Genomic DNA, 14,746 nt, shown 5'->3' with positions numbered 1-14,746 from the left:
GCCCTGTGCAAGTAGCTAGCTCACTGTACTGCTTGTTGACTGCAATAAATCTGAGATTCTGGAAAGACCCATTTTAATGCACTATACTAGATGTTCTGCACTTGTGCACATTTCAGAAATGCTTTTCTCTGGATGTTTTGGGAGAGGTAACATGGACTAAAATGTATATATCTACAAAGCATTGCAAACTGGAGTCTCGATCCAGACAAATTTAAAGCTTTTGCGCAGCTGTTTGAAAGGGAATCCTGTAGCTGACCCCTCCTATTTTTTGTTGGATACATGGTTCAGATTATTGCCCAGTTGTTCTCTCAAAACTAGACGGTATAATTGCATGAGGTACTCTACACAGGAAAATTTAAGAGAAAGTTTTGGGCAGTAATGACTCGTCCACATCCCCTGCTTCTCTTTTTTTCTACATTATTCATTTCTGTGCATATTTCATGGTGTTTTACACTGTATAATTTATTTTGTAGTGTAGTTAATATTATTTGCTCATCATTAGTTTCATTTGTAATTTTCACATAAATTATCTGAGTCATGTGAGTAGATACCAGTCACAGAAGTCGACATTAGCGTGAGCATGTGGTATAAACTACTAAAGAGAAACAGCTGGATCACATGCTTCAAATATCTATAAAGTGCTTTGGTCATAAATTACTGCCCAAAATGACTTCTTCTTAAAAGAGTTAATGTTATATACAACATGGCATACAATTGTACTTTATATTACCTATACAACGTGCATTTTTATGTCATAATGACTGTTTCCTGGCTTACAATCAAGTATCCAGACTTTATGCATACATAAATAAATATCATGTGGCAAAGTGCTGGTTCACAGTGATAGGCTGGCAGGCTGCCCATGTCATTCTTGTCTAGGGAGCCTTTTGTGCTGTCTGTATATTCTTCCTTTGCCTGCATAGGTTTTCACTAGATGATTTAGTTTCTTCCCACAACTGAATTAGTGATCCTCCATTTTCCATGTAGGTGTGCATTCCATTTGTGATTAAGAATATGCCCTACTCAGGATTTGTTTCACCACTTTACACATAGTGAATGTTGGATGTTAAGTTGTCAATCTCGCCTTCATTCTTGCTTGATGGGTTCGGAGCCGATCCCTCGGCTCCGACTCGGCACTTGCTAAGCTCGAGAGTCACTTTTACCAGCTCGAGGCAGCCCCATATCCCATGATGCAAGGCGGTAAGTACCCAGATCTCGTTTGCCGCTTCGCTTATGAGGTCCTCCTTTTACCAGCTCCTGGTAAGTGATTCTCTTTTTGGATATTTAAGCCCCTTTTCTTAAAAAAACCTTAATTATTAGTTATTAGTTAATTTTTTACCTTTTGTGACAGAAAATCCCTGTCTTTTCTAATTTATTTTAGTCAAATTTACCCATCCCATCCCCTCCCTGTTAGGGGTGTGTGTGTCTGTTTATAGAAATACCTTTTTGGTATTTATTTAAGTTAATTTTTTGACTGGTGTGTGTGTGTGTTTGTGTAAAGCACCATGTCAAAGGAGAGGGTCTCAGGTTTTAAGAAGTGTGACTCGTGCTGTCAGAAGATGTCTCTGACAGACGGTCACACTTCTTGCCTGTATTGCCTGGGCCCTCTTCACCTGCAGGACTCCTGTGCTATTTGTCATTCCTTCAGCCAGAGAGTCCTGCAGGAAAGACGTAACAAACTGATCCTTAGGGGCCTTCTTAAGCCGGAGGGCTCTCCGGCTAAGTCGGCTCCATCCAAATCAGTTAAATCTTCCAAGGCCCAGGCTTCTGTGTCTAAGCCTGCGGCTCGACTCCGACTCGTACCGAGTCGAGATCGGCTCCGGCTGGAGCCAATTCTGGCTTAACAAAGCCTTCGGCACCGATGGCTATCGGTGCCGAATCTGTATCGACCACTTCGATGTCGGCTCCGATCGGTTCCGACACCCATGTGGCACAGGCATCGGTGTCGGCCCGATCGGCTCCGACACCGTTACTTTGGTGGCTGTATCGGCTCCGGCTGGAGCCGATACATCGAGGCTTCCTGTCGGCTCCGAGAGGTCGGCTCCGACAGGATCTATAGTATCGGCTCCGATGGCTCATTCCAGGAAGAGGTCGAGGTCTCCTTCCTTGGAGCCGATACTTTCGCCCGGCTTCACCTCTTCTATCGGAACGGAGCCATCGGAGCCGATCTTCAAGATCATCCAGGTTGTCAGATCATGACCTAGAGAGTGGTCAGTAGATTACTTAAGTCACAGGTACTGGCCCAAATGTTACATAGTCCGTCTCAACAGACGACTGTTGGTCCACACCCCGTTACAGTTCCTCCTTCAACTCTACCCCAGAGCTTGGAGTTGGAGTCTTCGAATGGTTAATGCTACGGCAGGAGGACAGATACACACTGCTGTTCCTTCAGCCTCTACTCTTATCTCCTCTTCGAGACCTTCGTTAGAGGGATTCGGTGGTCGGGCTTCCATGGTCTCCTCCGAGGGGTGAGTGGCATCGGACCCTTGTCCGAACCCGCTCTTCCCCTTGGAGCCTCGGCCTTGGTGAGCTCGGCTCCGACATCTGCCTCGGAGACTTCCCTTCGGTGGTCCCTGGAGTTCCTAGCTCTTGGAGCGGGTTCTCTCGGACCTGCCTGGGAGGGAGCATTCGAGGTGATGAAGAGTGTACTGGCCACTGGTATCAGTCAGCAGTCTGTTCCCGTAGCTCCTCCCTCTATAGTACCTGTTGACATCTCTGCCACTTCTCTTGCTACAGGACCCAGAGATCTTCCGCCTCAGGTTTCCCCATTGGGAATTTCCCCCTCTTCCGAGGATTCTCCTGATGTTTCGGGAGATCCTCCTAGGAAGAGGACTTGTAAGAGGAAGCATGTAGACTCCCGAGTCTGTCACTGGATACTGACTTTGATGAGTCAGAGGGATCCCCTAGATCCCCCTCTGAGGATGTCTCCTTCTCAGACATCCTAGAACTTCTGAAACAGAGGGGAAACTGGCCCACCAACAATCCCTCTGAGGATGAGTCAGTATACCTAGAGGCATTTGGATCTCGGCCCTCCACCTCCTGGGTGTCTCCGCCTTCGACCCCCTTATGCAGGTTATTGCACGAAGGCGGGCAGCTCCTGACTCTGTAGAGCCAGTCCCTAGGAGGCCTTCAAAATTTATCACTGCCCCGTGTGACAAACAATTCCTTACTAAGGGTGTCCCCGCTGATGCCATGGTGGTGGCTGCGGCCACCAAAAAGGAACTTGCAGATCCTTCCGTGCCCGTCCATCCTCCTAATAAGGACTCTAGGACCATGGATAGGTACGGTAAGCGGATGTTTTCCTCAGCGACCTTTGCTATGCGTTCGCTGAATTACCTATGTCACTTCACCAGACTCCAGAGGGATATCCTGAAGGAGCTGGGTGAAGTAGTTCAGGATCCTACAGCTGCAGGGGCTCAAGAAAAAATTGCTTCGCAGCTAGGAACCCTCAATTCCATTGCAAACTCCTCCATGCGGCTAATATCTTATGCTGCGGATGGAGCGAGTAGAGCTGCAGGCACAGGTGTGGCTCTTAGACGCCAAGCCTGGATGCGGCTATGTGATTTTGCGGATCCCTTTAAGGCGTCCTTCACAAATTCTCCCTTTGATGGGTCAGCTTTGTTTGGCCCTCAGGTGAAGGAAACCTTGACCAGGTGCGAGCAGGACGGCAAGACTCTTTCTGCTGTTGGAGTCCGTTTTTCCACCCCTTCTAGACCTTATCCCAAAGGACAGAAGGGCGGGAAGATGTGGTTCCAGAATCCCAAGGAGTCACGCCGATTCACGTGGTCAGTTTACCCCTAGAGGCAGAGGGGTAACAACAACAGACGCTCTAGAGGCAGAGGGGTCCAAGAACCAGGGAAACAGGGAGCCTCTCTCTGACAAGCCCTTTCAGCATCCCTGAGGTGTTGCCCGGCTGTCCCTCCTTGGAGGCAGTCGGGGGAAGATTATCACTGTACCCAGAAGCCTGGCATTCCCTCACTCAAGACAGATGGGTACAGTCGATCATATCCAAGGGTTACATAATTCCTTTCGAGGAAAGTCCCTTCCCTCAAGTTCCCTTCCAGATGTACCACCCGGTCTAAGGGAGATTGCAGAGTCAGAAATCTCAAAACTACTGCAAAAAAAGCCATTCAGCCAGTTACAATAGACCATTCAGAGCCGGAATCTACTCAAGGTTCTTTTTGGTCCCCAAAAGACGGGAGACTGGAGACCAATATTGGATCTCAGCAGACTCAACAAGTCTGTCAGGAAGACAAGATTCCGAATGGTCACTCTTCAGTCAATTCTGCCCTTCTTACAGAAGGACAACTGGATGTGCTCAATAGATCTTCAGGATGCGTACTATCACATCAAAATTCACAGACGCTCCAGGAGATTTCTCCGCTGGCTGGGGTCCAGTCATTTCCAGTTCAGAGCCCTGCCCTTTGGTCTCACTACAGCCCCAGAGTGTTCACCAAATGCATGGCAGTGGTCACGGCTCACCTGAGACGTCAAGGATTCCAGGTGTTTCCGTATCTCGACGACTGGCTCCTGTCAGCCACCACCAGGCATCAGCTTATACAAGCCAGGGATTACACAATAGACCTTTGTTCTCATTTGGGCATCTCAATCAACTTGAAAAGTCATCCTTATCGCCCTGCCAGTCTATTACCTTCATAGGCGCAAACTTAAACACTGTTCGGATGTCAGCTACCCTTACAGAACAAAGAGTTTCAGACATTCAGACTCATGTCAGGATCATTCTGGCCAGCAAGAAAATACAGGCCAGAATGGTTCTAAAGGTATTAGGTCTCATGGCTGCGGCCATTACTCTTCTTCCCGTGGCTCGATTCTACATGCGCCTTCTTCAGTGGATGCTGTTCACACAATGGTCATACCAGCAACTTCCAATGCGTCACCAGATTCTGGTGACACAGACATGCAAAGAGCATCTTGCTTGGTGGATCACATCGTCTCAGGTTCACCAAGGCAGGTACTTTGTACCCCCATCCCCGATAGCCACTGTCACCACGGATGCCTCCCTGATCGGGTGGGGGTCATTATCAGGGCAGGATGGTTCATGGGACGTGGCAGCCGTTCGAGTACCATCTGCACATAAATGTCCTGGAGATGAGAGCAGTGCTTTTAACGTTGCAAGCCCTCAACGACTTTCTTCCCGTAGGGACAATTGCAGTCCACACAGACAACATGTCTGTAGTTTGGTATATCAACAAACAGGGCGGAACCAAGTCCTACCCTTGTGTCGAGAAGCGCTCAGACTATGGCAATGGGCGATCTCCTCTCATCGGTTTCTGGTAGCAACGCATATCCCTGGGAAAACCAACATTATAGCGGACAGATTGAGCAGAGCTATCCTCATGCCTCACGAGTGGTCTCTCAAGCAATCTATAGCGGAAGAGATTTTTCTGGAATGGGGTCGTCCATGTTGCGATCTTTTGCTACTCCCCAAAACAGCAAATGTCCAGACTTCTTCAGCCTCTTCCCTCTATCAGGCCATCCCCCAGAGACGCTCTGACCCAGGATTGGCCCCAGGGACTTCTTTATGCCTTCCCTCCATTTCCTCTGATCCCTCAGGTGATCCAGAAAGCTACCGCTTTGAGAGCCAAATTGATTCTCATTGCCCTTACTGGCCTCGACAAGTTTGGATTCCGTTCCTCCATCATCACCTTTTGGTGCAGCCGTGGCATCTGGACCCAGTGCCAGATCTTCTGATTCACCAATCGGGTCAGCTGCACCGGTCAATCCCTTCTCTCAACCTCACAGCATGGTTGCTCCACTTCCTTCCTTAGCCAGGCTTCCTTTGATCTCTAACCCAGTTAGAGACATCATAGTAGCTTCGCTAAAATCCTCTACCAGGAGGATTTATACAAGCAAAGGAAACGTTTCTCTTATTGGGCTAAGGCCCAAAATATTGATCCTTTTACTGCCCCTGTTCAGGCAGTCCTGGACTTCTTAGCAGAGATTTTTCATGCAGGCTCCTCTTCTTCCACAGTCAGAGTTCAATTGGCTGCTATTTCCAATTTTCATGTCGGGATAGCAGATCATAATATTATGTCCCATAGGCTCTGCAGGGCCTTCTTGAAAGGAATTTTCCTACTAAAGCCTCCAATCAGGAATCCTCCTCCTCAGTGGGATCTAAATTTAGTGCTGACATCCTTGATTCTTCCCCCCTTCGAGCCAGCTGTTTCTTGTTCCCTGAAATATCTTTCTTGGAAAACTTTATTCCTAGTGGCTATTACATCTGCCAGGAGGGTGTCTGAACTTCATGCTCTTTCGGTTCGACCCCCCTATTTGGTTTTTCACAAAGACAGAGTATCTTTGAGAACTAATCCAACCTTTTTACCTAAGGTCGCATCAAAGAACAATCTGAATCAATCCATTGATCTACCTGTATTTTTTCCTAACTATTCAGATAGAGCTGAACAAAAGCTACATTATCTTGATGTCCACCGTCAACTTAGATATTATTTGGACAGAACAAAAATTTAGAAAATCTGATCAACTTTTTGTTTCCTATGCGGATAATAAAAAAGGCCTTCCTGTTTCTAAAGTGACCTTGTCCAGATGGCTTTCTTCGGTCATCTCTGAAATTTATACGCTCGGGAAAACAGCTGTGCTCAAAACCTAAAGCACATTCAACTAGGAGCTTAGCTACTTCTACAGCTTTTCAAGCTAGACTTCCTTTGGACACTATTTGTGCAGCGGCCACTTGGGCTACTCCTCACACTTTTGTTTCCCATTACAAATTGGACTTGGCCTCCAGGGACAGAGCCAGTTTTGGCTCTACAGTCCTCAAGAGTTTGTTCCATTGAGCCACCCAGGATAGAGGTGCTAGGGACGGTCCCATCAAGCAAGAATGAAGGCGAGATTGACAACTTAACATTAAGAAGTTATGTACCTACCATAACGTTCCATGTTAGTTGTCTTCTCGCCTTCTTTCTGACCCTCCCTCCTTCCCCTGGCCTGGACAGACCTTGTATAAGAAACTGTTATGCTGAAGACCATTCAGACCTGGTCCTTCTTCCATCTGTAAGTTTTCTTTCTTCCTTTGGGAAGTATTTTATGCTTGGTGCTATTGCCCTTTGTCAGCAAACGAGATCTGGGTACTTACCGCCTTGCATCATGGGATATGGGGCTGCCTCGAGCTGGTAAAAGTGACTCTCGAGCTTAGCAAGTGCCGAGTCGGAGCCGAGGGATCGGCTCCGAACCCATCAAGCAAGAAAGAAGGCGAGAGAAGACAACTAACATGGAACGTTATGGTAGGTACATAACTTCTTATTTCCTACCAGCTCCCTAGTGGATTAAGTGGGTTATTGGAGAATGAGTGAATTAATACCTACAAAATGGTATTATTTACTGGGATTAGTCTGATTGCTTTTCTGACCGTACAGCTTTGTAATGAAGCTCTGATTCTTAGGTTTGTTTTCATTTGGAAAGGTAATTATAGTAGCTGCTAGCTTGAAATGAAAATCTGCTTGCTGTATGGTAACCAGTAAGTGTGATACACTTTGTCTATTTTTGTTCTTTTCTTTTCAGATTACTAAAGTGAAAACTACTTACAGCTTCACTACTGCAGATCTAATTAAAATGAATGAAAGATGTCAAGAGTCACTGAGTGAAATTTATCATATTACGCATATGTAAGAGAATATATATTTAACAGGAGTAGACATTTTGCTTTGAATATAATTTTGTTATTCATAAGAAAACAAATATTCTCTACATTTTTATGTGTAACTATCAAAATATCTAAAAGGCAAAGTGAACATTATGAATCACATGCATGCTTAAGGGACTAACTACTTCTAAACTTGATCCTTAAAACAATTATCTAACAAAGATTTAAGCATGCAGAGTGATGCTGTGGCATAAAAGAAACAGGTAGTATAATATTAAAGCTGGTTTAAGTCTAAGAATTGGTACCATGATATGAGAGTTGCAAGAGGCATAATGTTAAAGCTGGTTTAAATATACAAAGTGAAACTGTGACATAGAAGGAGCAGGAAGCATAAGGCTAAAGGACCTCGGATTATTTGCAGAATTAAAAGAAGGCAGGAGAACATATTTGTGACAAGGACTATTTTTAGTAACTTCTATTAGGAAAATTGCTTCCACACCTGGAACTGAAAGCCATGTAATTTATGGGCAAAAATGTGAAACTTTCTATTGTATAATGAATGCTGCAACTATGACTTGACAGACAGGGCACAGATTGTGGAGAGGGCACACAACAAGCCATGCAGGATACCTCACATCCAGACAAGGTGGTCATTGACAGATGGATAAGGGCAGACAGCAAGGCAGCCTGTAAACTATTTGGGATGAGTGTGTAGAGAGTCTGCATCTAGGCAAAAGGTTTAACAAAGACAAGGATACACATTTACAGTAGCATGCACATCCAATAGGATATCCTGTGCACCTTGCAAATGGATAAGGTAGTCTGCAACAAAAACAAGGGCAAGTAGAAGGGCAGGTATTGCTCCCTAAAGGTGTATAGGGCAATCTTTTTGGGTCTATATTAGATCAGCGAACACTTAAACAAGCGAACGCTGATTGATCAACCTTATTTTAGCGAAAGTGAAAAATATCGAAGCAGCAGAAACTCAATTTTTTTTTCCTAGGGAAAGAATTTGGTTGTCCATTTCTGTTGCTTCGGTATTTTCAGTGCTGTGGTGGAAAGTTATGGGTCGGATTCTGGTAAGTGTGCGATTGTGTGGATGTGAGTGTTAGGGTGGTTTAGGTGAGTTAGGGTTAGGGCTTGGGTTAGGTATGTGTGCGATTGCGTGAAAATGGGGTTAGGGTGGATTTAGGTGAGTTAGGGTTAGGGAGCAGGTGAGGTGAGTGTGCGATAGTGACGGACCTTAGGGTTAGGGTTTGGGTTAAGTTAAGTGGATAGTTAGAGGTGTGTGCATAGTTTAGTGTGGGGTTAGGTGTCAGATTTTAGGTGTATGTATGTGGATTTCTGTTTGTTTGGTGTGCTTGTGTTGTGTGTATGTGTTTTGGATCAGCAATTTTTTTCCCTAGGAAAAAAATCGTGATCTGACAGTTCGAGATTGTAAGCTTTCGCTTACATAAGGTTGATCAATCAGCGTTCGCTTTTTTAAGCGTTTGCTGATATAATATTGATCCAGTCTTTTTCAGACAGAGGAGCATAGTATGATAAGGACATGCAGTAGGGTAGTCAGTAAACACAAAGGTGCTGCAGCTTATGTCTCTTATAGTCTGCTAGACTTTATAGAATTAGACTTTGCCACAGAACACTTAATCATCCACATTCAAACAAGGTTACACTGGTGATAAGTCTGCCATCATTCATATATAACAGTCTTCTTCAGGGAGTGTCTCTGTAAAAGCAAAGCATAACATTTGGGTTTAATTCAACCTACTGTATTTTCATCCCAGTATTTTTTTTTTAAACAGCAGTCCCTTATTCTTTGCCTGTACTTGAATTCTGTGAAACCCCTCCCCGAAAATGGGATGCATATAATGGAGCTGAATTTATTGAATGTAACGCTCACAATAAGAGTTTTTTTTTTAATTCAGGTGTACTCTTCATATTGATTACTGCTGCAGTATCCCAGACTACATGGGTTATATCCTGCACAGGAAATAACAGCCAGCCAGCTTCCAAAGCTTCAGGATACCTTCCACACATCCAAGCCATTAGCCAGTTCAAGCTGAGCTGACAATAAAAAACAGGTTTGAGCATAAAGCCATTCAGAGCTTTCCTACTGCCGAAGAGAGCAATTCTCTGTGGGCTTTCAAGGATTGACATTCGGCTTGTGCTGTTCATTTGCTGGACAGATACGTTCCCTTTGGGGAAAACCTTCCATATTTGAAATTTATTATTTAAATGTACTTTCCTGGTTAGGAAAGTTGTTTTTTATCTTGGACATTGTGTTTTAGCAGACTTTTTAAATGGAAGCAAATTTTGTTCATGTCAGTTTAAAAGTAGTTTATAGTACATGAACTTTATTTTACTTTTTGGAGCTGGCGAAGTGTATTAAAGTCCTTTTTATTTTGTTTTCATGAGAAGAAAGTGACTTTTAGCAACTTTAAATTTGCACCAACTTCTGCTTGTTTTCCCCAGGAAAGAGACACCATTTTTGGCTTGACTATGGGACAAACTACTGATCCCATGGTCAGTCCTTCTTCCAACTACAAAAAGAAAAAAAAAAAGTTAAGAAAACATCCTTTGCCACTACAGCAAGCTAGCAATTTGCCTCAGGTGCAGGTAGGTGAAAATGTGGACAAAGCTGGTGCCTCAGACCACCCATCTTTTGCCCAGTATCTCCCTAGTGTAGCACCTACTACCACTGTGGCTGGGGTTAACCACATCCTCTGCAGCTGTTCAGGTCTTCTCAGTTAACCCAGCGTTTCATAGAATTTATAAATTCAAATGCCCTTGAACAACTGGTATGTTCTCCCACTATAGGGGGCAACATATTATATTTAGTCATCACAAATATGGGCTCCCATTGTACCACACCCATTATCACTCCCTCTCTGGTCAGATCAGACCACAAACTGATAACCCTGGACGTCCTCACCCCTCCACCTTCCCCAGTCAAAGAAACCATTGTAAAAAACCTTTCCAAAGCAAACTTCAAACTACTTGCATCAGAAGTGGAAAGCTTTACTATTCCCTTGCAGAAGGATAATGATATCCAGGATGCAGAATCCTACACCAAGGCACTTTATATACATCTTCAGAATTGCATGGACCGTGCTATCCCAAATAAATCCAAGACTCCTTCCTCAAGCAAGAAGAAACCAGTCTGGTGGACCCTGGCCATAAGCAAACTATACAATAAAAGGAGGAGACTTATACAAAAAAGTAGAAAAATCATCCCTGATCAGCATTAGTAAGAAATTGAGGGCCCTCATCAAGTCAACTAAAGCCAATTTCGAAAAGAAGGTTGCCAAGGATGCCAAGGATAACCATAAGGCCTTCTATGGATACATCAAAAACCTAAATGGCAATGCTCAGGTCTGTTCTGAGCTAGTACAAAATGGAACAAAATACACTGACCCCACTGACATTGCCAACATCTTGGCTGATAGGTTCAGTGCAAATCCCCACCACCACCACCACCTACAGGGCCTATTACTATTCCAGGGGATTGTGTAACTCCAATTATTACTGATACGTTGGTTAATAAGGCTTTATCTAAAGCTAAAAACACTGCCTCCATGGGACCAGATGGTGTCCCGGGCTGTGTCATACGTGAGCTCCAAAATGAATTAACCCTGCATCTAAATACCCTGTTCAGCAGTCTCAGCCTCTCGACAGGATGTGTGCCCATAGAATGGCGCACAGCAGTGGTGGTTCCGCTGCACAAGGGTGGGCCCACAACCGACCCTGGGAACTACCGACCAATAAGCCTGACTAGTCTGATCTGTAAGGCAATGGAGCGAATCATTATGGAACTCATAAATGGAGAGATTGGGAATCTCCAAACACTTGACCCCACACGGTTCGGCTTCGTCAAGGGCAGATCATGCCTCCTGAACCTGGTGGACTTCTTTGAGACAGTTACTCAGGCTATAGATAAGAGAAAGGAGGTACACACGGCTTACCTTGACCTTGCTAAAGCATTTGACACCATTCCCCATTCGGATATTATTGATAAACTCACCAACCTGGGCATAAACCCTTACGTCACAAGATGGATCGCAAACTGGCTCTCAGGCAGATCCCACAAAGTAAGAGTAGTGAGATCTATGTCCAAATCCAGACCAGTAACGAGCGGTGTGCCTCAGGGCTCTGTCCTGGGGCCCCTCCTGTTTGGCATATACTTCTCAGAAGTACAGGCAGGCACTGAAGGGCTGTGGCTAACCAAGTTTGCAGACGACTGCAAACTGGGTGCTATAACAGAGTCTCTGGCCGACATGGATATCCTCCAGAAGGGCCTTAATGAGACTGATGCATGGTGTCAAAGCCATGGTCTCAAGCTAAATGCTAAAAAATGCGTAGTAATCCCCTTTGGAAAAAACAGAGTACCTGCAAACTACCACATAGGAGGTAACCCCCTGAAATCTGAATAAGTAATAAGGGATCTAGGGACCCAAGTAGATAGTCAGCTTTCCTTTGATAACCATGTTGCCAAGGTGGTTAGAAAATCCTTCTGTGTGACCTATCTGATCACAAAAGGGTTTGCATCAAGATCTAAGGATGTAGTGGTGCCCCTCTACTCTTCCCTCATCAGACCCATTATTGAGTACAATGCACCAATTGGAATGTACCTGGCTAGACATCTCCAGCAGCTGGAGAGACCACAGAGGTACCTCACTAAGAGGATTACTGGCCTCAAACAGTTGCCCTATGCAGCACGATTGAAAAAACTAAGGCTTTTCTCTGTTGCATACCGCCTTCTCAGAGGTGATCTCTGTCTAACATACAGAGCCATGTCCAACCCAGAACTGTTGAACATGCTCCATCTTAGCAAAACAAAATCTGCTCGAGCTACACACTCTAGGGATATAAACCTCAGCACAACAATGAATAGAACATGCTGGAGGGATAGATTCCCTTCGCAAAGACTTCCCTTGCTATGGAACAAGGTCCCGATCTACATAAGACAGAGCCCCTCACTATCACTCTTCAAGAGGAAACTTGACGAGTGGATGGGTAACAGAAAGTTCACACCAGGGATCATACCAACAGCTCTACTAGATAGGGGCCAAGGGTACTAGCTGCTAGATCAAGGGCCTAGGGAACTAACCAAAGGGGCGGTGAATACCGCACAATATGGCTGGGCTAATATATGCCTTCGGGCAGATAGCCCAGTACCTACCTATGAACCACTCATCAGTCCTGGAAGAAGAAACAGGGATGTCTTCCCTGTTTAGTCAGAATGTTGTGCCTATCTCTGGTGAAGTGGCTGCTGCCATTAACAACTCTGTTGGCCCCATTTTTCCTGTCAAAAAGAAACAGAAAACTAAACATTTAGCTGCTCCTGTTAAAATCTCTCTTGACAGGAGTAGTTTACTAAATCTGGCTCAGAGTCTAATTCAGGCTACTGAGTATTCGTATAAGGTGGTTTCTGGTAAAAGGAAAAGGAATGTCTCTTTTCCTAAAGAAATTCAAGATTCTGAATCTGGACAGGAAGATGAAAGGAATAGATGCAGGGTTTTCTCCTCAGATTTCCAATTCAGATTCAGAGTAGAGCACAATATCTGATTCTCCCTGTGTGGGGGGGTCTCTTTCTCTGAGACTATTTGAAGAATGTGTCAGTGTTTTCAATGGAAGAACAATAAAGTTTGCCAGTCCCACAGAAAATACTGTAAGGTGTTATAAATGAAATTTCCAGACCCTTCACCCATTCCCCCAGTGCTGTCAGGATTGGAGGATGTTTTGTGTGTCAATGCCTGCAATTTTCCTGATAATCAACCTGCTGCCACTAAAAAGGCAGATAGATTGTATGAAGTTCCTCTGTCTTCTACGGTTTTGTACACTCATTCCAAATCTCACCCAGCAGCTATAGCTTTAGTTAATCCTACTGCTTCCAAAATTTAGTTAATTTTAATACTACACTTTCTGATGGGGGGGGGGTAATTGGCAAGTATAAAAAAATGTACGCGTGTGCAATTTTGATTTTCAGAACTTTGAATTGTCAGGAGCACATGTTAAGAGTTTATTCTGATGAATTGTGAACGTATGAGGAATGTTTTGCCTGCAGTTTCTTCTTGTGATGAAAACTGCTTTAAATGGTTTTCTCATTGTTTAAGGTGTGTGTATGACTTTGTTGATACTTCTTCCATGGCTCTGGCCACTGGCATTGTTTTGAGGAGTTTTGCATGGCTGCATTCTCAGAACCTCCCAGATGATATGAAAATGAGATTTTAAATTCTCCTTTGGACAGAGATTTAGTTTTTGATCCCTCTGCTGCAAAGGTTATCAAAAATGTGATGAGAGGGGTAAGCTGATACAGAGAATATCTAAAATATTCAGCCCTCCTTTTCCAAATTTTCTAAGGGATTCTCTAACCATTCATCCATTTTTGGAAAGAAATTGAATAAACTGTCTCAGCAAAATGCTGGTAAACAGACATTTAAGAAGAAATGGCAAGGAGGTTCCAAAAAGAATACAGGAACTCCTCAAAACTAAGGACAGACCAACAAGTCAGAATGACCATTTAGGGGAATTTGTGATCAAGACACACAAACTCTTTAAAATATCTTTGGTCCCCTGGACCTCTTCAAGTTGTTACAGCAATACCACATCAACAAACAAAGGGGAACCAGGTTTTACCCCCTTTGCAGACTAGCTGTTAGTTTAGAAAATAACTTTACAGCACAATCTCACTCTACAGGCATCCTACATCCCATCAGTACAAAACTGTGTGGCAGACAAGCTGAGCAGGACAAAGGCAGACCCTCACGAATGGAAACTGGATCGGGGGTCTTCTGAGATTTGATCCATGTGTGGGGAGTTCCTCAAGTAGACCTCTTTGCATGCTCTCTGAACAATCAGCTGGCAAAATTCTGCTCTAGGACTCCATGCAAGAGGGCTTGGAAGATGGATGCCTTTACTTTTCCTTTCGAAGAAATGTTCTTGTGTGCTTTTCCACCCTTTCCACTGATAAACAGTGCACATCTGAAGATTAGAAGGAATCCCTCAAGATCATTGTGGTGACTCCCTTCTGGCCCAGGCAACAGTGGTTCTCTCTTCTTTTGAAAACAGTGAGGAGCAACTACCACAAACTTCTTAACAGAATGGATCTACTCACACAAGAACAAGGAT

General features: G+C 44.4%; 1 protein-coding gene across 1 annotated transcript in view; it reads left to right on the top strand.

Annotated features, from left to right (window-relative positions):
- MSH4 (mutS homolog 4) overlaps window positions 1–14,746 on the top strand; it is a 1,456,061-nt gene that overhangs the window by 437,231 nt on the left and 1,004,084 nt on the right. The window contains exon 5 of the mRNA XM_044086833.1: window positions 7,537–7,640. Coding sequence (XP_043942768.1) covers window positions 7,537–7,640 — 104 coding nt within the window. The remainder of the gene's footprint in view (window positions 1–7,536; window positions 7,641–14,746) is intronic.

Source organism: Protopterus annectens, chromosome 10.part0 (genome assembly GCF_019279795.1).
Source record: "Protopterus annectens isolate FY-2018-M chromosome 10.part0, PAN1.0, whole genome shotgun sequence".
NCBI lineage: Eukaryota > Metazoa > Chordata > Ceratodontiformes > Protopteridae > Protopterus > Protopterus annectens.
This window is presented reverse-complemented; position numbering and strand designations above follow the sequence as displayed.